Raw genomic sequence first — 23565 nt, 5'->3', positions numbered from 1 at the left:
ACCTCACAGTGAGAAAGTTCCTGTTTCAAACTGAATGTTATATTGTTGTTACCTCCAGGAGCTGCAGCTTCCACAGTCCAAAGACATGCAGTTGGGTTAACTGTTAACCTTAAACTGATTATGGATGAGAAGCAGATAAAATGTTTAAAGTGTATAAGGTCACAAATCAAATAAGGCACTGTGTCAATAAGATCACAAAAGTGTTATATAAATGCTAGTCTGTAAGCACTGTGACACAGTGTATCGAGGAAATAATATGAGGACTCCTTCAGCATCATGACAGTAAACAACTGATACAAAACATCTGGCTTGACTTACTAAAAACAAAACTTGCAACAGTCTGATCTCAACAATGACGGAAGACGTCATAATAACGGCAGTCTACTCAATAATACCTGTTTAATATCTCGTTATAGCTTTAGTTATTCATTAATTAGTATTATTGTTGTTGTTGTGGTTGTTGTTGTTTATAATGAACTTTGTATAATGTGAATTCATAAATACTAACAAACAAATTTGGAGCATGTTTCTTTTGTGTGTGAACACTGGACATTTCAATTGAGGTCAGTTTGTATTTATCTATGTATGAATTATTTATGTTAACCATTTCCTGTGCCGTATTATTTACATTATGATTACGTTCTCTTTAAAAAGACAATAAAAATACGAATTTTGAATTGTGAATGATAACAAATCAAGAGCTAATCAGTTAAGAGGTGTGAGAATATCTGAGGTAACGAACCAACGCTGTAATAGCCTACTTCTTGCACGTTGTACCGGGTAATTAAGGCGCTCTTGTTATTTACTGTTACTGTTAGTTTTTAACGTTGTTATAATGAACAAGAAATGGAGTTTGGAAACTAGATAGAACCTCCAGTTAGCCCGGATTAGATTCATGAGCATCCCTCCTGCCCCCTCCCTCCTCCCTCTCCCTCTGCATGTTCTTCCCTCGTCCTGCAGGAATAGTCTTTCTTCCTCCACCGCTGCAGCCCGGCATGTCCGCAAACTGAGAGCGTGAGCGGTGAGACACGGAGAAAGACACAAGCCAGCCTTTAAGGCTTGTATTTTGCGCCTTCCCTTTGAAGGAGAGAAGATTTTAACACCGCGACGAAGCTTTTAGAAGGGACTTGGACGAGGATCAAAAACAAGGTAAAGGATGTCCCGAGCAACCACTGGGATGTTGACGTGTGGCTTCACTGTACGGGACAGGGTGCGTGATAGGTCCGGGCACTTGGTACAAGATGCCGATGCTTCCGTCCACTGAAAAACAACAACAAAAAATAACAAAGAAACAAAAACACTGGCATGTGTGTAAGTTGTGTCCCCTGAAAAGAGTAGGGGATGCATCGCTCTAAGCTTGTAGAGTAGATAGTACATTCTGTGCATGAACTGTGGCGACATGCTGCAGATATTAATACAGTGTTAACTGCGAGGGTTCATATGGGGGGAAGGAAAAAAGGTGCAGCTAAGGAGACTGATGAAGAGGAAGGAATCCAGGAAATGATCTGAGCATAAAATCGCTGACGAAAGAGCGATGCCGCAACCGTGCAGCAAGTTCTCAAGTGGATTTTTTTTATAATCCTGCTATAGTGTGTATTGCAATGTCAGTGGGATGGTGCGAATGCTGCAGAACTTTACATGGTTGTTATGTCCTAAAAAGGGATTTAACACAGGCTTTGAATGCTGTAGAAATGTCTGTGGGACATTATAATCTTTTGAAATGACTACAAAGTATCTTGACGTTTGCACGTTTCACTTGTGAGCCCCTTAGCAGCAGCGTAGAGAATCATAGCCTTTTTCTTTTTAAAGTTATAAATGAACTGTTGATTTGTTCTGAATACCTACAAATCCAATGTAAATGATTATTATAGGAATAAGACATGCAGTAAAACGCCACAGTTACCAATATACTCACACAAAAGAATCAGACGTACTATAAGAAATCAGCAGAATGCATATTAAAAGCAGTGTGGTCAAGCTTTCTAAGACCCATGCAGTGACACAAATTGTGCCTAGGTTTGCTCATCTTTGACCCCGTGTTTGTTTCCCTCTGCTTCTGGGAGTTATTTCCATGAAGACAAATCGCAGGCAGTCCAGCAGTGTCAGCATAAAATGCGCAAGACAGAGCGCAGTTGTAAATTGAGGGCACAGGTACCTCAACCAAACTCAGGACACAGTGTTATCCTGAAGGGTAACGATGTTTTAACCGCTCGAAGTTGAACTATTCCCTGTTTTATTCACATTTTGAGATGGTTTCTGTACATTTTTAGCGCAGCTAATGGAAATAAAATTCCAGAGAGCTACTAAATATGAAGATATTCTCTTTAGAGTGACTCCTTTACCAAACAGGGATCTCCGTCTGAACATCGTGTTGTGACCGCATTGTGCCTCGTCATTTCTACCCCCACCCCAAACCCATCCCATCAAACTTGTGTAAGAATCACTGGAGTGAAACAGTGGTGTTCCTACAGTCACAGCTTGTGTATTCTGTCTCCCTGGCTGCAGGTCTGTCCCTGTAACGCGACCACTGAAGGAGGAGAACACAGAACTGCTTCATCATGAATTTTGTAATGAAAGCTGCACTGGGAGGTGAGTAGACTGCCTGGCGTGAGGTTGATTTAACAGCACTGCAGCGTAAAGGATTTAACAGGATGCTTGGCGGCAGTAGCAGCAGTATACTGGTACTGGCCTCATAGTTATGGAGACACTGGACTGCATCCAACATCAAACTACTCTCTATAGCATCATATTTTTTTCTTTGTTTTATGCCAACTGCTTTTTAAAACCTCCAAGGCTGCAACATAACTTGTTTCAATAACTGCATCCTGTTGGCCAGTGCTTCATTATTGTCAAGAACTGCTGAGTGTTTTAACCTTGTCTTTATGGCCAGCATATCAGTCTGGAACCAGGTTAAGGACCGCTGCAGATGAAATAGGACGGCAGCAGCAGCAGTGATAGATCTAGTCATATACCAATAATACGTCGGTCAAGTGAAAAAGCCGTGTATCTCCAAAATGTCACCTTCTGAGGATGGAGGCAGTCTTACTGTAGGCTGATTTTAATGCATGAGGTTTTCACATGATTTTAATACCCAAGCAGACTCGGCTTTTCAAGTCCAACCAGTGGCACCTTTTGAGGCAAGAGAGATAGAGAAGGGCGGTTTTGCCAAGAATTAATGCTGACTTTTGTCCTTTAAAGCCTTCAGGTATTATCCCTTAGAATATTATCTCAGCTATTATTTGCCCCCTAATTAATCCTCATTATAGCTCTGTAATTCATCCTTCTCATCAGCTATAGCTTCAAGGTGAAGGGCAGGAAAGTGGTACCAGTAGCTACAATGCAGCGGTTTCACTCATACCTGGTCAGTCGTGAATGATGTTGAGCTGTTGTCCAGGTTACAGAGATGTTAGGCAGTTACAGCTGGAGTTAAAGCATAGCCCCAACTCCTCATTGGGATGCAAAGGATGCAAGCGCTGCCTTGTTCTGCATAGCCCCTGTGCTGTGCAGCTGTGCTGTGAATTCTTAAATCAACTGCACTGCACTGGATGTAGTTTTGCTCTGCATAGGTTGGGCTGCACTCCCCCTGCAGACATTGGGAATAGATTTGACAGTGTGGGTGTTTATCTGTGTACACTGCCAGTGCAGGGGCGGGGTGGTGTGTTATATAGATGTGTGCGCCTTATAAAAGATAAATTACAGTGAATGCAAAGGCCTGTCTGCGTGAACAGATCCTTGTTGTATATGTGAGAGAAAGGTGAGAGAGTAAGGATGCAGAGAAAAAGTTTGACGATTATCAGGATGGGTGTCATATTTAATATTTAATAATTATTCCTTCTGGGATGCATTGCTGTTAACGCCTTTGTATGTTACGCAAACTGTAGTTCCAGTCTGGACACAGTGACCTCTTTCCACGAAAATGTCCGCAAAGTATTGACACTGCAAAACATCATTAAAGCTCCCGGGGGGGGGGGGCAGTTTGAGCTATACAGTGCTTGTGGTTTCATTCCAACCAGTGACCTTTGTTATGTGTCAAACCCCTCTCTCCCTTCTCACATCTCCCTGAGGCTTCAGTGACAGCTATGAAATTAAAAAAAGAAAAGAAACAGAATAACATGTTTTATTAATTAGCAATGTCTTACAGTGGGTGTCTAATGGAGACTGAAATATGTTCAGTAATACTGGGTGGATTTCTATGACATGAGCGTGACTTAGGTACCGGTAACTTTTTTTTCAACATCTCATGATGTTTCATCAAGTACCAACATCAGTTCTAAATTTAATCTGTGCAGCACTGTGCTTAATGAGATATTAGGGAACATATCAATCAAAATGCTGACCGTGCCATAAATATCACTGTTCCTGATTTCAGTTTTGTCATCCTTTTCAACATTGTCGACTTGTGCAGCAACACACTGCTCCCAGCCCCCCCTGCTATGTGTGGAGCTGTCAAACAATGAGTTACAGGCTGGATGCACAACCTGTAATGTGAAATGGTGTCAATGTAAAACCTCCAACACATGTTTAGGCTAGCCTGCCTAGCATGGGATGTGGCATAGCTTGTCAGGCTAGAAATATCCTGGATGTCAAAATGGAGACTTTGGCAAAAGCCTGGTTTCCATAGCACTAGACTAGAGGGAACATCTTGTGGTGCTGTTGGGGAAATATGCTTACAAGTAACTCATTCACCATGTCGGAAGTTAAAAATGCTTTGAGTAGAACAGTGTTATATTTGAGCCAGTCCATTTACCATTCATCAGCTGTTTAGGGGCACCATTAGAGATAGGGTTATGGGCTTTGGAAGGGTCTCAGAATGGATCTAGCTGAGGTATCTTGGGGATCTGATTGGAACGCCTCAACAATGCTGTCTCGGAGAGGTTGTGTAGTCATGGGCAACCTTAAGGAGACCCAGAAGCTCTGGCTTGGAAAAGCTTTGGTGTTCTCTCAGAAGAGCTGGAAAAGCTGGCTCGGGAGTGTTGACCTTGTTAGTGTTGACCCCTACTATCCACACTAGCATGTATACACTGAAAAACTCCTGACAGAAACATTTATATGACCTCCATTTATTCCTGTGACTATTTTTTTTCTCCTTAAGTCAATATTCAGACAACCTTAATGAGACAATTTAAACAATCTGCAGAAAGGTAGCTTGCTGAGAGACAGAAAACAGAATAAATCAAGCAGCATTTCTTCATTTCTACTCCATTCGTTTCCATCCAGTGATGATTTTTTTTTTTTTACCTGTTTTTGGATTTGCTATCCTGCCACTGAGTGTTTTGCTGAGTATGTTTGGCGATGTGCGGATGAGAGTCTGTGTGACAGAGTATGCTGCCAGTGCATTAAGTAATCCTCCAAGGCTTCTTTAGTTACAGATACTTGAAGGAAAACAGTAACTGTGATGTGATGATTCAGCAGGACTAAGATCCAAAGCTTGAATAGTGCTGGGTAGTTTGCTGCATTTGCCACGATCGACACTGCTGGTCATGGGACTCCCAGACATATTATTTTTCCTCACACAACAACTACAAAAAAAAAAAAAAAAAAAATGAAAACCTACCAACATATTTTTATACTGTTGCTGTGTGCAAGCTGCAGAAAGCTCCTAGATGGGATATAAACAGTGTAATTGAAAAATTTGTAGGCACCTGCTTGGTGATGCAGACATTTTAAAATACAATGAAACTACTTTGTTTTTATAAATTTCTGTCTTACTGAGAAGCAAACAAAATACAAAGAAAAGAACAAGATGTAATGAGATGAAACAAGTATTTTAATCCAACTTAAGGAACTTCTCAGAGTAAAATGGCATGCACGGATGGGCACATACAGATGAGGGGTGCTTACAACCACTTGAACAGGTATGTTTAGGCATGTTTATATCATTTAAAAAAATTATTAAATTAAATTAAATTATACAGTACCTTGAGCTTCTTGGACTACAGTTTAAAAGCACACAGCATCCTAAAAATCTCCATTATGGAAACAAAAAATTATGCATTTAGATTAGATTTTATTATTATGATTCATCCGTGAAGATCTGTTGCTAGTTCTGAGCTATGGTACAGAGTAACGCAGCTTTTGCTTTCAATCTTAAAATTCCGGATCCACTTTTGTCTCCTTGTTAAGTGATTGCTTCGACCTCTGAGTGCTTGGGTGCTGACTTGGCACCTCCTGACTCCTAACTAAAAGTTGAAGTTAGTTTGACAGAACGGGAAGCTGTTAAATGCGCTAGTCATTTAGTCCCAAGGTCTGGAGCTCAATCAAACTCTGAAGGCCTCAGGCAACAGCAGTGACACCATGACTGCTGCATCTGCAGAAAGGTCAGAGGTGCAATCGTCTAGTCAATAGTCACATTTAATTACTCATTTAACGCACGTTAACGTAAGTTTTATATTTTTTCCATTTGTTCAACAATTTCTTCAGCTATGGAAAGGTTAGATGTGCCAAGAAGATTGTCTTTACACAGAATTTTGCAATTCGTGTACACTAGAGTTTATATGTTTGTCTGTTGGTGGCACCAAATGTGCAAAACACAGTCATGAAACTTTACAGGTGTGAAGTTCAAGTACACCTGAAGGCCAGCTTTGAAGATCTGTTTAGGGGGACTTTGCAGTAGGACAGTAGACAACTAATTGAATTGGCACAGTGGAATAATTATTGATATTGATATAATCATATTGATATAATTATCAAGGTGACAAGGTGACAAGATGGCGCCGTGGATGGCAGCCTCGGTACTGCGCTCTCTCGCACTTTTCTTGTTTCTGTTTATTTTCTGCGCTTTTGGTCACTCAGGCCACATCACTTTCTCCAGAGATCAACTGCTAAACATCAGGCAGTCGTCTCACTATAGTTCTTATCCATTTTTCACAAACCCGGAAAGTTTTTTGGAGATTTTAGTTGGAGGCGCAGCAGCTCTCTGTGGCTCCTGGAGAAGATGTAGACGGGGGAGTCGCGCTGGTGCGCTGGTGAAACTACGTCGGCGAGGATTCCGCACGGCACTCCCCTCCATTCACCTCGCGAATCTCCGCTCTCTTCCAAACAAAGTCGACGAATTACTGCTCTTAAACCGGACTAACAAGGACTTTGCACGCTCTGCTGCCCTCTGCTTCACTGAAACCTGGCTCAGTGAGTGAGTCCCAGACGCTGTCTTAAATCTGCCGGGCTTCCAACTTCACCAGGCGGACCGCGAAACTGAGCTCTCAGGGAAAACAAAGGGTGGTGGAGTCTGCTTCTACATTAATGAAGGTTGGTGTACTGATGTCACAGTGTTACAGAAACACTGCAACCCACACTTGGAAAGTTTTTTCATCAACTGTAAACCTTTTTATTCACCGCGGGAGTTTTCTTCCTTCATGCTGGTCGGAGTTTACATCCCTCCACAGGCCAACGCGAACAACGCACTGTGCGAGCTGGCTGACCAGATTACCACCCTGGAAAGGAAATTCCTGGATTCCTTTACAATTATTCTTGGGGATTTTAACAGAGCAAACCTAAACTACGAACTCCCTAAATACAGACAGCATATAGACTGCCCCACCAGGGACAACATCATACTGGATCACTGCTACACCACTCTAAAAGATGCCTATCGCTCTGTGCCCCGGGCAGCTTTGGGACATTCTGATCACTGCATGGTCCATCTTATTCCAGTTTATAGGCAAAAACTCAAACGTGCGAAGCCTGTAGTCAAAACTGTGAAGAAGTGGACTAACGCAGCAAAGCAGGAACTGCAGGACTGTTTTGACTCCACTGATTGGACTGTTTTTGAAGCTGCATCTGAGAACCTAGATGAGCTCACGGACACAGTGACATCATACATCAGTTTCTGTGAAGACGTGTGTGTGCCAACAAAGACCTTTTGCACATACAACAACAATAAACCATGGTTCACTCCTAAACTCCAACATCTTCATAAGGCCAAGGAGGACGCCTACAGAAGTGGTGACAGGGCCCTGTACAAGCAAGCTAGGAACATACTGACCAAGAAGATCAAAGCAGCTAAAAGCATCTACTCCCAGAAGCTGGAAGAACAGCTCTCAGCCAACGACCCAGCGTCAGTGTGGAGGGGCCTGCAGGAAATCACCAGCTACAGACGCCCCCCACCCACTGTTGAAGCAAACAAAGACCTGGCCAACGAGTTAAACACTTTCTACTGCAGGTTTGAGACGGACAGACTCCCACGCCCCACCCTCCCCTCCCCAGGGACATTGCTTCAGACATTGACCCCCAACACACCTTCCACCTCTCCCCCCTTCACCCTCCCCCTCCCCAATCCAGTCTCAACGACCACTCCCACCCTCCCCAATCCAGACCTAACGACCACCACCACCCTCCCCAATCAAGACTCAACGACCACCCCCACCCTTCCCAATCCAGACTCAACGACTACCCCCACCCCTCCCCAATCCAGACCCAACGACCACCACCACCCTCACCAATCCAGACTCAACGACCTCCACCACACCTCTCACCCCCCTTTTCTCCTCCCTGAAACTCAGAATACACACTGAGGATGTGAGCCGACTATTCCAGAAACAGAAGCCCAGGAAAGCCCCCGGACCAGATGGCGTCTCACCCTCCTGCCTCAAAACCTGTGCTGAACAGCTGGCTCCCATCTTTACTCGCATTTTCAACAGATCCCTGGAGCTGTGTGAAGTTCCCTCCTGCTTCAAACGCTCCACCATCATCCCTGTTCCCACTACTGTTGTCCCGCTACACTAACGACTGCACCTCCAAGAACTCGGCTGTTAAACTCCTAAAGTTTGCAGATGACACCACTGTCATTGGCCTCATTCAGGATGGTGATGAGTCTGCATACCGGCAGGAAGTTGAGCGGCTGGTACTCTGGTGCAGTCAGCACAATCTGGAGCTGAACACTCTTAAAACTGTAGAGATGACAGTGGACTTCAGGAGACATCCCTCAACTCTGCTCCCCCTCACCATATCAGACAGCCCTGTGTCGACTGTGAAGATCTTCAGGTTCCTGGGTACAACCATCTCCCAGGACCCGAAGTGGGAGACCAACATCAACTCCATCCTCAAAAAGACCCAGCAGAGGATGTACTTCCTGAGACAACTGGGGAAGTACAGTCTTCCACAGGAGCTGCTGATCCAGTTCTACACTGCAGTCATTGAGTCTGTCCTGTGCTCCCTCCATCACAGTCTGGTATGGTGCAGCCACTAAACAGGACAGGAGCAGACTGCAGCGGACTGTATGGGCAGCAGAAAGGATCATCGGCGCCCCCCTGCCCTCCATCCAGGATCTGTACCCCTCAAGAACTAGGAAACGGGCAGGGAAAATCATCACAGACCCCTCACACCCTGGACACAGACTTTTTGATCTGCTGCCCTCTGGCAGACGGTACAGAAGCCTGCAGACCAGGACCACCCGACACAGGAACAGTTTCTTTCCCCTCGCCATCTCCCTTCTTAACAGTTGACCTGTCACACTGCTCCCACTGCCAGACTGCAACTGCACCTTATGTACATTCTGTAGTATTCATTCCACCTCATTTCATTTCTGTATTTTATGTATATAAGTTTAGATTAGTTATTTATAGTTGGTTTACACAGCGTTGTGTATGTATGTGTATGTATGTGTAATGTGTGTATATAGACACGTGTGTGTGTGTGTGATTTACATTGCTGTGCTTGAGAGCCACCATCTACCGGAACCAAATTCCCTGTATGTGTCTGCACATATACTTGGCCAATAAACACGATTCTGATTCTGATTCTGATCAATATGACACCCAAAGAATAAAAGGCAGGAATTAGAAATTAAATAGAGCTGCTGATGCTCAATCAATCAATCAATCAATCCATCTTTATTTATAAAGCACTTTTCATACAAAAATGTAGCACAAAGTGCTTTACATGGTTAAAAGCAGCCCACCCCACCCCGCCCTCCAACTCACTCCCCACACTCTCATTAACATGAGCGATCATGGATACATACCCCCCCCCCCCCCCACCCCCACCCCCCCACCCCACCCCACACACACACACACACACACACACACTTAAAGAGTAAAATTGGGCTGGGCACACAGGAAACACTATCACAGGGAGCCGTCTGCACCGGGAGCTGGTCACAGACCGCAGCCACCAGGCTGGGCACACAGGAGGAGGGAGGCAAAGAAGCCCCCCAGCCAGGCTGAGAAGGCAGACAGGGCCCCAGCAGCCACGGTCGATCACAGTCCGGTGCAGAGAGCCCCCTACGAGGAAACACTGGAGATATGACCCAATAAGAATATATACAGGATAAAAAGATAAAATAAATAAGAATGGGATACAATATAAATATAAATAGCGTAAGAAGATAAAAAAAATGAATAAGAATAAAATCAATAAATATTAGGTAAAACCTATATTGAGTATTATGTTTTATTTGTCAGATGTTGTGAATGATATGGAGACTTGCATGTGAAACCAATGAACAGAAAAGCTGACCTTTGTTTGGGTGAAGATCAAAGTCCATGAATGGCAAAAGTCCATGAACAGGTGGTAAAACATAATGTAAGACTGACTAGAAACACAGAGGAGGTTAAACAGATGCTCTCACAAAGGAGAAAAGAACAGACTGGGCCTATATACTGAAAATGGGGAAAGAGGCAAGGGGAGGTAAACAAAACAAAAAAAGCGCAAGGAACATATGACTTTCAAAATAACAGAGGAAGTAACCAAACAGGAAATCGCCAATAGTGATGAAAAATTTTAGAATAACCCATAGGGAACTCGGGGGGGGGGGGGGGGGGGGGGGGGGGATAAACAAGGTAAGACTGAAAAATAAAACCAAATAAAAAAGATTTCAAGAACAAAGAAACTAAACACTGAGACATGACAATTATATGGAAAAACCAGAAGGCCATAGACTAATGAAAACAATGAAAATCAAACTATAACCAAAAGCTGGAGCTAAGAAATCAGACTCAGTCCCAAACTTGAAATGCTTGGTCAAAGACCTGAGATCATGACATGAATAATGCCTCATAATTAAATACACACAGTTCCTTCATCATTAAATTAAAAGATCAGTATGCCAGCATAGCTGAATCGCTCATTTCTGCTGTTGTCTGGAAACCATTAAGGCTAGATACCATCTTCTGACCCATGAGCACCCAGTAATAATTTCTTCACCACATATCTGGTAGTTCCTGCTGCAGTAAAAGACTCCAAGACCACATTTTACCATGATCAAACACGCTTACACAGACTGCTAACTGTTGGCTAAAGACTACAAAGAATTAGTGAGCAAATTAGTGTTCTACATATTGTAAACAAAATGAGAACATGCTAGTTTTTCCTGGTAAAAATATGAACACCCCATCGTTTCCCTGCTGTAATAATATTTAGTTATTTACTCTAACACATAAATGTGATCATAAGACATTTTCAATAGTTAAGTCTGACAAAACTGTGTTATTTGAGGTGGAATGAACAGAAGAGACACCTTGAGATTTTGCTTGCTCACCCCATCACCTCAAAGTAGAGATAATCACATTTAGCAAGCTTCTAATATGATTGGCAAAGAGAGTGAGGCCTTCATTACTTGATTGGTGTGGAGGTCTACAGCTGACACCCACACATAATTTTCCCATTTTCTTCTTGTGTTAACTCCAAGAAATCAAATCATTTCCAAAAAGTGACCTTGAGCTTTTGCTGGAGTGCAAGGTGTGCATGACTGCATGTCTTTTTGGTACATCCAGATTCAACAACTAAATTATTCAACCATATAAGGTATTATTAGTGAAAGAGAGAGACGGGGGAGGGGTTCTGAGAGAGAAAGAAAGGCAAATTCAGAGAAAGTATCACTTTTCGAATTCATAGCCTGACGATTGCAATGTTACATGCTGCTGCAGCATTTTTATTACTAATACCATTTTTCCTGTGCTGAAATGGCCATGTACCTTCAGAACGAATCTCAAGTCTTGCACAAACTTGCTTAGAAGACAGCTCATGAGCTCAACTGCTTGTTAACGCAGCTATCTAATCAGCCAATCACATGGCAGCAATTCAGTACGTTCAGGCATGTGGAAATTTTCAAGACGACCTGCCAAAGTTGAAATCAAGCACCAGAATAAAAAGAAGAGTGACAGAACGATAATGAAAGTCTGTGTATTTCAGGAACTGCTGATCTGCTGGGATTTTCCAGCACAACCATCTCTGATTTACAGACAATGGTCTGAAAAAGAAGACAATATCCAGTGAATGGTAGAGGAGATGTTAGACTGCTTTGAACTGATGGGAGGGCAACAGTAACTCAAATAACCACCTTAAAACGAAGGAATGCAGAAGAACACACATGTTGAACAGTGAACAAGACGACACCGGCTGCCAGTCCTGACAGCTAAAAACAGGAAACTGAGAGTAGAGTTTGCATGGGCTAACCAAAATTAGAAAATTGAAGATTGGTCTGGACTGATTGCTCACCGCATCTTGACTTTAGCTGCAACGGTCAGGCTGCTGTTGGTGTAATGGGGTGGAGATGTTTCCTTGGGACACTTTTGGGAGAGGAATATAAGCTGACATTAAAGCTGCTACCAATTAGTAGGCTAAAAAAAAAATCAAAATCACAGTCAACATGCTCCCCACCATCTCCTTCACTGTCTCACAAAGCTGTTATTGAGACAATGACTTATATCCCAAAGGCCAAACTTGCTGGAAATCTTTACAGCACACTTGCGAACTTTCTCGCCACACACTGGGCTTAGAGGGGATTTGCCCGAGAACTTTGAGTGGGAAAAGAGAGATAAGTACTGTTTATCTGATTCTGTCAAAAGTTGAAAGTCTTCTTTGCCACTTTCCCTCAAGACTTTGGATTTAACAAAGTTTTACTGAAGAACTTTCAGAAGGAAGGGATTAAAGAAATGACACTTCTTATTAAGCAGGAAATGCCCAAACATGGAGGGAAGAAATCATAGTATATTAATTAAAAAGAGAGGTGATACAGGAAAATGACTTAAAATGTTGTACCGGTACTTGGATTATCTTGGAATTGTATTTTCGATGTGGTCAGTTGCAAGATTATCTACAATATCCAATGGCACAGCAGGGCATGTCTATGTCTGTTATGGATAAAGTGGCTGATATTACTGATTTTAATTGAAAAACATAGCTCATCACAGCTTTGTGATAAGAGCAAGCTAAATAAATTTACTTTGGTTTAAAAGGGCGTTAATGTATCTGCGGCAAATGGCTTATAAAACAACATCATTGCTCAGTTTTAAAGCTATCGTCCTTTATTCTATTTGAACAAATATGATCTGAATGCACAAATAGGAATTTGTGAAATCAGACCAAGTTTATTTTGGTTTGATTTAGTGTTGTTAAAATAAGAGCTGAGGGCCCTTTTCACCGTGTTTTCCTAGTGAATTATTTGACAGTGAGGCTCAGCTAGTTGTGAGTCATTGCATTACTGACAGGATTCAGCGGCATTGTTTACACAGCTTCTGTTGGAAATATTCCAGATCTGGGCCATAAGCTGATCTTGAAGTCCATGTTTATCTGGGATTTTCTGACACTGACAGTATCGATTCATGTAAACATTTATTTCAGTTTCCATAGTTTCGCATAGTGCAGTGCCTTTTTCCTGACTAAACCAGTGGTCAAAGAATAGTGGTGTTTCAGTTAGTAGTAATCATTGTCTGGGCTGGTAACATTCAAAATTTCTTAACTTAATACAGCAGGTTCTCTACTAATTGGAAGGTCGGTTGATTGATCCCTAGTTCCTCCAATGTGGTGAAGCATCCTCGGGAAAGATACGGAACCCCAAGTTACCACCAATGCATCCATTTGAGTGTGTGTGTGAATGTTAGATAAAATTACTATATATTCTATAACTGCTAGTCCATTTACCATTTAAATGGCACCTTTTCTCAGCACATATGAAAGCAATACAATGTTTATCATCGTGTGAACATGTGTGCACATTTTAGTATATGAAATGTGCACTTGCATTCAAAGACATATAAAAAGAAATTGCATAACCATGCAAAACCTCATGTTTGACCATATATGTTGACAACTAAGGACTTTAGCTGTAACCTCCCTCTCTTTCACTGTCTGATACAGATGCAGACGTGAAAGGAGCAAGTATAGCATGCTCTGCCAGATGTTGCTGTGTTGGCTTCTATGTGCTACTCATCCAATGCTGATGCAGCTAATACCTCACTTTACCTTGTTTTTTCCTTCCCTCTGAATTTATTCTCTTTAATAAAGAGATTCTGTCTTTCTCTGTCCTTTTCAGTTTAATACAAGTGGCTTATTAATGCTGCTGATAAATTGCTTTAAATGCTGAAAAATGTGCTGCTATTGCAATGCCTAAAATCTTCGTTGAGAATAAACTCACTGCTGGTTGGGTGTGGATAAGCAGGGAATACAGATATGGAGTGAAACTAACTTGCATGAACATAATTTGTATTGATGGAAAAAGAAATAGAAGAAATTCAGTTTGGATTGTTTTTATTCTCATTGAATGATAGAACTGAAAGAATTTGGAGTGTGAACTTTTTCAGCCTCTGCAGTGGGAAAAAAGTCTGAGAACCACTGAGCTTGTTAATAATTGTAGCTTTGCTGCTCTACACTTCCCATACAACACCTGTTCAAACTGTCTTGAGATTACAGTCTTCTTTCCTAGCCCCTGGGCTAGAGCTATTACTAGTTCTCCAGTTGTCAATCCCTTATTTTTGCAAGCCTAGCAAAGTACAAGCGGGTGAAACCAGCCGTAGGTGGTGTAGCTCCAGGGTTAGAAAACTTTTCTTCCCTGTTATAGATTTTATTTTTATGTTTTTTTAACATTAGAACATTAATGTGTTCCATTTCATACACGAGTTGGAGCTTATTCCGTTGAGTGTACTTTTTTACATAAGCACTGGCACAGTGTGTGTTTGCAACCTGAGCTGTCAGAGTTTTACTGTTGTTTTAAGTCTTCTTCCTTTGTAATAAAATCTCTGTGAATCTGTGGAGCCCCAGAGCCTTAGAAATAGCCTTGTAACATTTCTAAGACTGATGTCTTTCAATCGCCCTCTTCCTCATTGTGTCTGGAGAGCTTTTTAGATTTTGATATTGTGTTCTTCTAGGGCATCTTTCAGCATACTTAAGTGTAGCCACAGCCCTTTAGCTGAGGTCCTGTTTTGAAGCCTTATTGTGAGCATTTCTACCATCACCATCCTGTTTAGTTAAATCATGAGTGAGAAGTGGATCTGACTAAGAAAATGAGGACACTCAATACACTCATTAGCATCTTGTCAGTTAAAGTAGTTCTGTGCTAAATCGTACCCTATTTCCATTTTAGGACTATAAGTTGTAAATTATATGTGCTATAATGTGTATAATCTGTTGTATTAAATGTGACTTAAAATAAAAAATGTGACTTTTTTAATGTATTTTTATTGAGGTTATAGATCAAATGAGCTGTAGGGCCTTTATTACAATTAGAATTTTTGCAAAAAATATATATATATATATATATATAATTTGGGGGTTAACTAAGAGGGCAAATAAGCCTACTTCTCCATACAAGCTGTAATGATTCAATGTTACGAGTGTTGTCCAGCAGTTTTACTATTAGTCTGTTCTAACAAAGCCCAGATAACCTTTTTTGCTTATGTTAATACAGGCATCCTTTAAAACTTGTGTTTTGTGACTACTCAGGTTGCTTTGTTTTATGCTAAATTCTGTTTGAATATTTGATGCAATTTATTTTGAGATGCGAGCAGAAAAACTGGTGTCATTTGTGTTTTGTTAATTACCCAACACAAAAATGTGTTTTTCGTTTTCTGTCCTTCAGCACCCTTGTGCTCGCCCATTGCCAACTCATCTTTTCTTGTCTTCTGCCTTAAATGTCTTTTATCTCTCTCCACATTTTGCTACAGTTTGTTTTTATTATGCTGATGAATCTGAAAAACTAACAGCACCAGGGGAAGACGAAGGAGCAGTCAGTCTTGTTTCTTGGTTGCTTGATTTTTCTCGTCCGACGTCCTTGCCCGCCTCTTATCTTTTCAGTCCCACTCTTCGTTCTAACCTCACTCTCTCGTTTACTTCACTGTTTTCTAACACAACTTATTCCTTCATTGAGCACTTTCTCCATATTGCTTCCTTTCCAGCTTTCCCTCTCTCTGTGTCACACTGTAACTTCACATGAACTGTTGGATAATCCCACTAACTGGAACACTTCAACAAATTGGACTTGATTATTTTTGACAGATTCTCTCCTTCTCATCAAACTCTTCTTGCTTCCCTTCTTGTTTTGTCAAAACGTCCAGATGTAGACTGCCTTGATATCCTAGATTCCTTATTCTCCAGTTCTTCTTTCCGCCTCTTCGCTACTTATCTCCTCCCGTCTTTGCCAAGATTCTTCAGACCACTGGTTTTTCTCCTAATCTTTTATATCATGATGCTTGATGACTGTTTCTACTGTTTTCTATTGTTCATGTTTGCAGAAGTCAACATTTTCTGTACTGAAATCAGGAGGTATTATTTTATTAGATGTTTAACTCTGACAGGCACAGGAAGCAGATTTGTGTAAAGCATATTCAAAGGCTTATGCCTTGTAGTTTAATATACAGAACTGTGTACTCTCTGAAATCTGTCACCATTCTTTCATCCTGTGTCATACTGATTATACTGTTAGTCTCTTGAGTACGTCTTTCTTTCCTGTTTGCTTCTGATTGTTGCAGAAACAGCGTATGCCGTGTCATCTGGCAAATAACTGTATACATCAACAGTGTGCTATGCAAAAACCGTTTGATCCATAGCCTATCTGATATCATCTATGTTCCTCAAATTCCACATTGAGACTTATTAGGACTGCAGCCATTACTGGGATCACTAACATTTAAACTACTTAGTTAATGCAGAATTCCATTCAGTTCAGTTATATTTACATAGCACTAACTCAGTGTGCTTTATGTTGCAAGGTAAGGACTCAACCATCAGGCATTTACCTGGCAGCAACACTCGGCAACAGTGGGACAAAAGAACTCCTTTTCAACATGAAGATTCCCAGCACAACCAAACTCATTACGGACAGGTTATGGGATGAGGGGAAAGAGAAGAGGGGGGAAAAGGAGAGCATAGACACAAGGACAAAACACAAACTGTGGGAGAAAAGACTACATTTCATGGCATGCCGTTTACTAGCTGAAGGAAGTCATTTTCAGTGCATCATGGGTCATCTTCCAGCAGCATAAGGCAGATTAACAAAGGGATAGGTCAGCGTCACCTGCTGTAGCCCTCACTATGTGCTTCTTCAAAAGGAAAAATAGAAAAATTGTAATCCTGCTTTTACAAGTAGAAGCGTGTCTGTTTCCCAAATACAAGCTGGGAGACTTTCTGCTTCTCAACTCAGATAAAACTGAGGTCATTGTACTCGGCGCTGAAAAGCTTAGAAATTTGGTATCTAACCAGATTCTTACTCTGGATGGCATTACCTTGGCCTCCAGTAACACTGTGAGGAACCTTGGAGTCATTTTTGACCAGGATATGTCCTTCAACGCACATATTAAACAAATATGTAAGACTGCGTTCTTCCATTTGCGCAACATCTCTAAAATTAGAAATATCCTGTCTCAGAGTGACGCTGAAAAACTAGTTCATGCATTTATTACTTCCAGGCTGGACTACTGCAATTCATTATTATCAGGATGTCCAAAAAACTCACTGAAAAGCCTTCAGTTAATCCAAAATGCTGCAGCAAGAGTACTGACAGGGACTAGAAAGAGAGAGCATATTTCTCCTGTTTTGGCTTCCCTTCATTGGCTTCCTGTTAAATCCAGAATTGAATTCAAAATCCTGCTCCTCACATACAAGGTCTTAAATAATCAGGCCCCATCTTATCTTAATGACCTTGTAGTACCATATCACCCTATTAGAGCACTTCGCTCTCGCTCTGCAGGCCTACTTGTTGTTCCTAGAGTATTTAAAAGTAGAATGGGAGGGAGAGCCTTCAGTTTTCAGGCCCCTCTTCTGTGGAACCAGCTTCCAGTTTGGATTCGGGAGACAGACACTATCTCTACTTTTAAGATTAGGCTTAAAACTTTCCTTTTTGCTAAAGCATATAGTTAGGGCTGGACCAGGTGACCCTGAATCCTCCCTTAGTTATGCTGCAATAGACGTAGGCTGCCGGGGGATTCCCATGATGCATTGAGTTTTTCCTTTCCAGTCACCTTTCTCACTCACTATGTATTAACAGACCTCTCTGTATTGAATCGTATCTGTTATTAATCTCTGTCTCTCTTCCACAGCATGTCTTTATCCTGTCTTCCTTCTCTCACCCCAACCGGTCGCAGCAGATGGCCGCCCCTCCCTGAGCCTGGTTCTGCCGGAGGTTTCTTCCTGTTAAAAGGGAGTTTTTCCTTCCCACTGTCGCCAAAGTGCTTGCTCATAGGGGGTCATATGATTGTTGGGCTTTTCTCTGTATCTATGAAGCGCCTTGAGGCGACATTTGTTGTGATTTGGCGCTATATAAATAAAATTGAATTGAATTGAATTGAGATGGTTCCATAGGAGAGCGGTCAGATAACCTAAGACTCTGCCTCCTGTTTTACTTTTAAAACTCTAGGAACCCCAAGCAAACATGCTGTGTGGGAGCAAAATGCTCTGTTTAAATAATGTGATTCTATGATGTTTCTATGTTGTTTGACTTTTTTAAAACTTTGTATATCAGGAGAAATTTATTACATTCAATTCAAGATTTTTAGGGGCAAATACAATAATCCCAGTTTTGTTTTATTTTAGAAGTGGAAGGTTATAGGTCATCCAGACCTGTGTGTCTTTAAGACATCCATTCATGTGAAGTATTCATTTTTCTGCCTTTTTAGATAAGAACAGCTGGGTATCATCCGCATAATAGTGAACATGTATCCAGTGTTTTATGATAACATGACTTCAGGGAAGCATGTATAATATAAAATCCATTGCTTTCAGCACAGAGCTCTGTGGAAGACTGGAATTTAGAAGGAAAGGGCAAATTCAACTATGTTTTAATTGCCACCAGTAGCCAATATTTGCTTTTTTTATTTTAAAAATGCCTTTCCAGCAATATTAAATAGGGTCTAACATAAGGTTCTTTTTTGCAGCCTTTTTTGGTATACTTTGCTGTCCATTTCATCAAAATGTGTCTCAGTTTTGTATGAGTCAGATGATTGTTGGGACCAGATCATCTGCACTGGTCTTTCAAATAGACTTTGCCTGATATGTTTTGGTTTCATTTCCCCAAATCAAGCAAAATGGGCCATACTGTGAGTTCTGAATTAATAACCAAGTGTTACCAGCAGAGGGTGAACATCATGGTCAATGCAGACATCCATTTCCCTCTATTTTATTGTGACACGACATGTGAGGGCACCAACTATAAACACATGTTCCCCAAATGGACTGTGAAACAGTATCTGGTTGGAATTAGAATAGAAGAATCAGAGAGCCAACAAAGAGCAATGACAATAAAGCAAAATTATGCTCCACGGCAACTGTGCAGGACTAAAAAAAAAATACAAATAGTAAAGACATCAGGAATAATTTCAGTCAGTTGTGGGTAACTGCAGACACTACAGTAGAGTACTTGTTTTTATTGGGTGCCCTTGTAGTGCAGTGTTTGCATTCAACAAAGTGGATGGCATGCTAGATTAATAAGAAGAACTGTGGTGTCCAAAGCTAATCATGAGTAAAGGTAAGCCCTTGCTTTAGTGGTGTAGCTGGAAGTACCACATTTAAATTGAAACCATGCTTGTAACTAACTCAGGCAGCAAAGGAGCTGTGCTAAAACAATCTTTGAAATCAGCTTGTAAACATATTAGAGGTGCCATTAATAACTGCTCAGACAGTATCTGTTTAAGAAAATTAAATAGTGAGTGAAAAGGGCCAACAAAAGACCAAAAACGGAAATGTTTTTGCATTTGATGTCAAATAGCATTAGATACTGGCAGATAATAATAGCTCTAAGGTGAAATGCTGAAGGTTGTACCTGTGTTTGTGAAATACATCTGCCTCTATTTCATTCAGTCAGTTTATCTGCTCGTCATCTCGTGTCTTGCAAACTAATTTGACAGCTCAATCTTGAAAGCCTGCTGGAGCAGTTGTTGTGTCTAATGTGTTTCTTTTTTGTTTCGTGTCTCTCAGGAGGCCCTCCTGATGTTGGCAAAATGCTTGGTGGGGAGGAAAAGGAAGAGGACCCTGATGCAGCGAAAAAAGAGGAGGAGAGACAGGAGGCACTGAGGCAGCAGGAGGAGGAGAGGAAGGCCAAATATGCCAAGATGGAGGCTGAGAGGGAATCGATGAGACAAGGCATCAGAGATAAGGTATAATGAAAAAAATGGATTTTGCACTGTGGCTAGCTAAGGTAGTCATAAAGTAAAATTTACAGTTATCAACCCAACAAACAGAACTATAGTAAGGCAGTCAGTCTTGTAAGGAAAACAACCACCAAAACAAAGACAATAAAGAAACAATTAATGCAGAATTAAATAATGTCATACAATGAGCACTGCTTACTGCACGAGAGATGCATATGGGCAAAAAACTTGGATTTTTAGAAGCCATTCTGTCTTTTGTTTTTCACGTACCTTCTAAAGGCTTCTCATCTTGGTGGCTTGACAGCACAACTGTTTATTTATATATATATAAAAAACTTGTTTAAAATAGACTACCGTGACATTGTTGTGCTTGCTTTGTGCTATTTTTAAAGCTCTCGTACCCATGAAGTAGATCAGTAGATCAGGAAGGAGCTGTAGAGAAGTAAAAAGCTGTTGAAAAATGAGATGAGATTGGATTGATTTAGAAACAGTAATGGTAGCCAGGATACAATTGAAGCTACATATACATATATATTATTAGGCCATTATTTGGACGTTTATCTTTTTTCCATGATTACACACTGTATTTCTTTTATACAAACTAGTCAGGGCTGTAGAGACGCTGGAACTGCAGTGGCTGCAGTGTAACCACTTCACTGCAGTGTGAAAGGCAGGCAGTCTGTGGGTGGGACAGGTCTGAAGGGAATAGCCCACTGTGAATCAGCGGGTTGAAAAGCAGCACTCCTCCCTTGGCTCGCCACCTCGTCTATACTTCTTAAGTTCTCCTGGAGGGAAAACAAAGAGTGAGGAACAGCTCCTAAAGTGCTTGTCACCAAAAGGATACTGTCAGTTTCCTCCACAGCTTCATTCCTTTGTGCCAGATTGTGTGAAAAATGCCCACACTATGTCCATGTCCTTGCTGGAGCATGGCAAAGCTAGCAGTGTCACATGCATAGCTGCTTTATTTTATGATTACCAAATTACTTGACTGACATTTGTCAACCAGAAATGGCATCTTACAAATGTAGTGTGTAGGCGTCTATAAAAATGTGATTCACAAGAAGCATTCACGCTTTAAAAAGCTGGCTGACAGCGCAATAATACTTCTTTTTCCATGATGTTTTGATTGCAACATTTTTTTTTAAATGGATTTTTTTTTTCTTTGTGTGCTTTTGTCAAATACAAATTTGCAATGTATTTTTTGTCTGAACTCTTATCAGCAAACTTGTGTTTCTGTTTCAACTCTAGTATGGCTTGAAAAAGCGTGAAGAGGCCGAGGCTGAGGCAGCAGCCGCCCAAGAAGAGTCTGCAGCGGGCAGCTTGACTAGACCTAAGAAGGCTGTGCCAGCTGGCTGTGGTGATGAGGAGGAGGAAGAAAGCATCATGGACACAGTGATGAAATACCTGCCAGGCCCACTGCAAGACATGCTCAAGAAGTAAGCTAGGTAGCTAGCTAACACTATCTAGCTTAGTTCACAGGCTACAGTTACTTTAATTTGGTTTTTCTCCTTTTTCAACACATCTAAACAAATAACATGAAGTTACATTTTGGCAAGGGGTTATGTTGTTTGGCAAGTCAAGGTTTTGTGATGAAGAAATGCACCAACAGTGTGAACTGCAGCCATTGGACTAAGCTAGGCTGGCTTACCGGCCATGTGAACGTTAGTTATGTTACAAAGCTAACAGCAAGCAGAGGGCAAAGACAAATGTTAGACGATTTATCCTTCTAGTCTGAGAAGTTTTAAACTCCCCTTTCTGTCCCCTGCAAGGGATGCAAAAGCTTTCTTGCACCACTGGAAAATAATACCCTTGTACACCATATTCATTCAGTTTGTACATAAATAAGGCAGTGCATAACAACCCTCCATGTGGGCAAAAAAAACAATCAAAAATATTATATATTAAAAAATATTATTCTGTATGTCTGTCTATAAAAGAAAAAAGTAATAACTTGATAAGCCATATTTTAAAAAGGAACTTTAAAGACTACTCTTGTGTGCTCCTAAAGCTCGTTTTATGTTCAGCCTTGTCTAAAATTAATGTGAAACCTTTTGCACACAATGTTAAAATCTCTGTAAAACCTGTCGTCTACTTTCCTCACACACTCCCACAATGCCCTTCATGTAGTATAGTGTTTAAAATGTTTCTATTCTCACATTCTGTGTCTCTTCACGTCCTGCATGCCATTTGTCTGTAAGAGTTAGTCGTGTGATTATGTGCTCCCATCATCTCGGTCTCCTTTTATCCTCTTTGTTATCATGCAAAAAATAATATGGCAATAACACCTGAGTTTGACTGTGTTTTCATGTCTATATAACCGTTAATATTATTAGTAATAAAAAAATATATATATATATATAAATATGTATGCTTTCAGGAAGTTTAATTTACATGTTTGCAGGGTTTTCCTTTTGTTATTTTATTGTTTTGATGAAGAATGACTGCTTGGCTGTTCATATAATAGCCAAAAACCTTAAGCTTTCAGCCATAAAACCAGAATTTACAGCATATATACTATTACCATCAGGATCACTTAAAAGGGAAAGAATAATAACAAAACAGTGTGAATAAAAAATGTGTTTTTGAATAAGCAGCGTTGAGTCGAGAGTGAATTATAAGACCAGGTTTCGCATTATACAATGATTTGTGAGAGAAAGACCGCCTTCCCTCAATACGCACAGACACACAGTGAATACTGCAGTTTGCCTTCTAATTTAGCTACACAGAAAAAAGCTGGTGTGTTTTCAAAGACGATTTAAAGTGATGCTTGATTCAGTTTCTTATTGTTGGCTTAGATGTGATGATGGTCCAATGAGGGCAATGCAGGTTGCCATGAGCAATAAAGGTTTATCATGTATGTTTCTGCCTGAGATTCAATAAAAACTTAAAACCTTGTTCACACATAAAAGCGTGTCGCTGTCTTATTTGTGATATTCCATATTTAAATCATGATGGTAAGTTGCACTTTACAGTCTCAGTATACATGCAGTATTTGTTAGATTGGAACAATTACGACGTTCTGAACGGTACAATAATAGAATATAAATATGTGTTTGTGTTTGCCATGTTGAATTTCACCAAATTAACAAAAACTAAAAACCTTCCTTCTTGAATTTTATTTCATTTTAGTTACTTTTGTAATAACACAATTCCATTTCCATTCCACAATTATCAGGGATTGTAACATCTAGCCCTTTTACTGAATCATTCTCATTTTTATTTTTTATCACGATTAACTAAAATTGTTTTAGTTTAGTCCAGTTAACTGTAATAA

The 23565-nt window shown here is 40.8% G+C and overlaps 1 protein-coding gene across 1 annotated transcript; it reads left to right on the top strand.

The window, feature by feature from the left end:
• The first annotated feature begins 943 nt into the window (after positions 1–943).
• On the top strand, positions 944–23199 carry cplx2a (complexin 2a). Its single transcript, XM_006790827.2, has 4 exons — positions 944–1149; positions 2506–2589; positions 20119–20297; positions 21540–23199. The coding sequence occupies exons 2-4, from the start codon at positions 2559–2561 to the stop codon at positions 21729–21731; spliced, it is 402 nt and encodes a 133-aa protein (XP_006790890.1). The 5' UTR covers positions 944–1149; positions 2506–2558; the 3' UTR covers positions 21732–23199.
• Positions 23200–23565: the final 366 nt, after the last annotated feature.

Source organism: Neolamprologus brichardi, chromosome 6 (assembly GCF_056152115.1).
Source record: "Neolamprologus brichardi isolate AB-2024 chromosome 6, ASM5615211v1, whole genome shotgun sequence".
NCBI lineage: Eukaryota > Metazoa > Chordata > Actinopteri > Cichliformes > Cichlidae > Neolamprologus > Neolamprologus brichardi.
The sequence above is the reverse complement of the archived record's forward strand: the minus strand, read 5'-3'. Positions and strand labels throughout refer to the sequence as shown.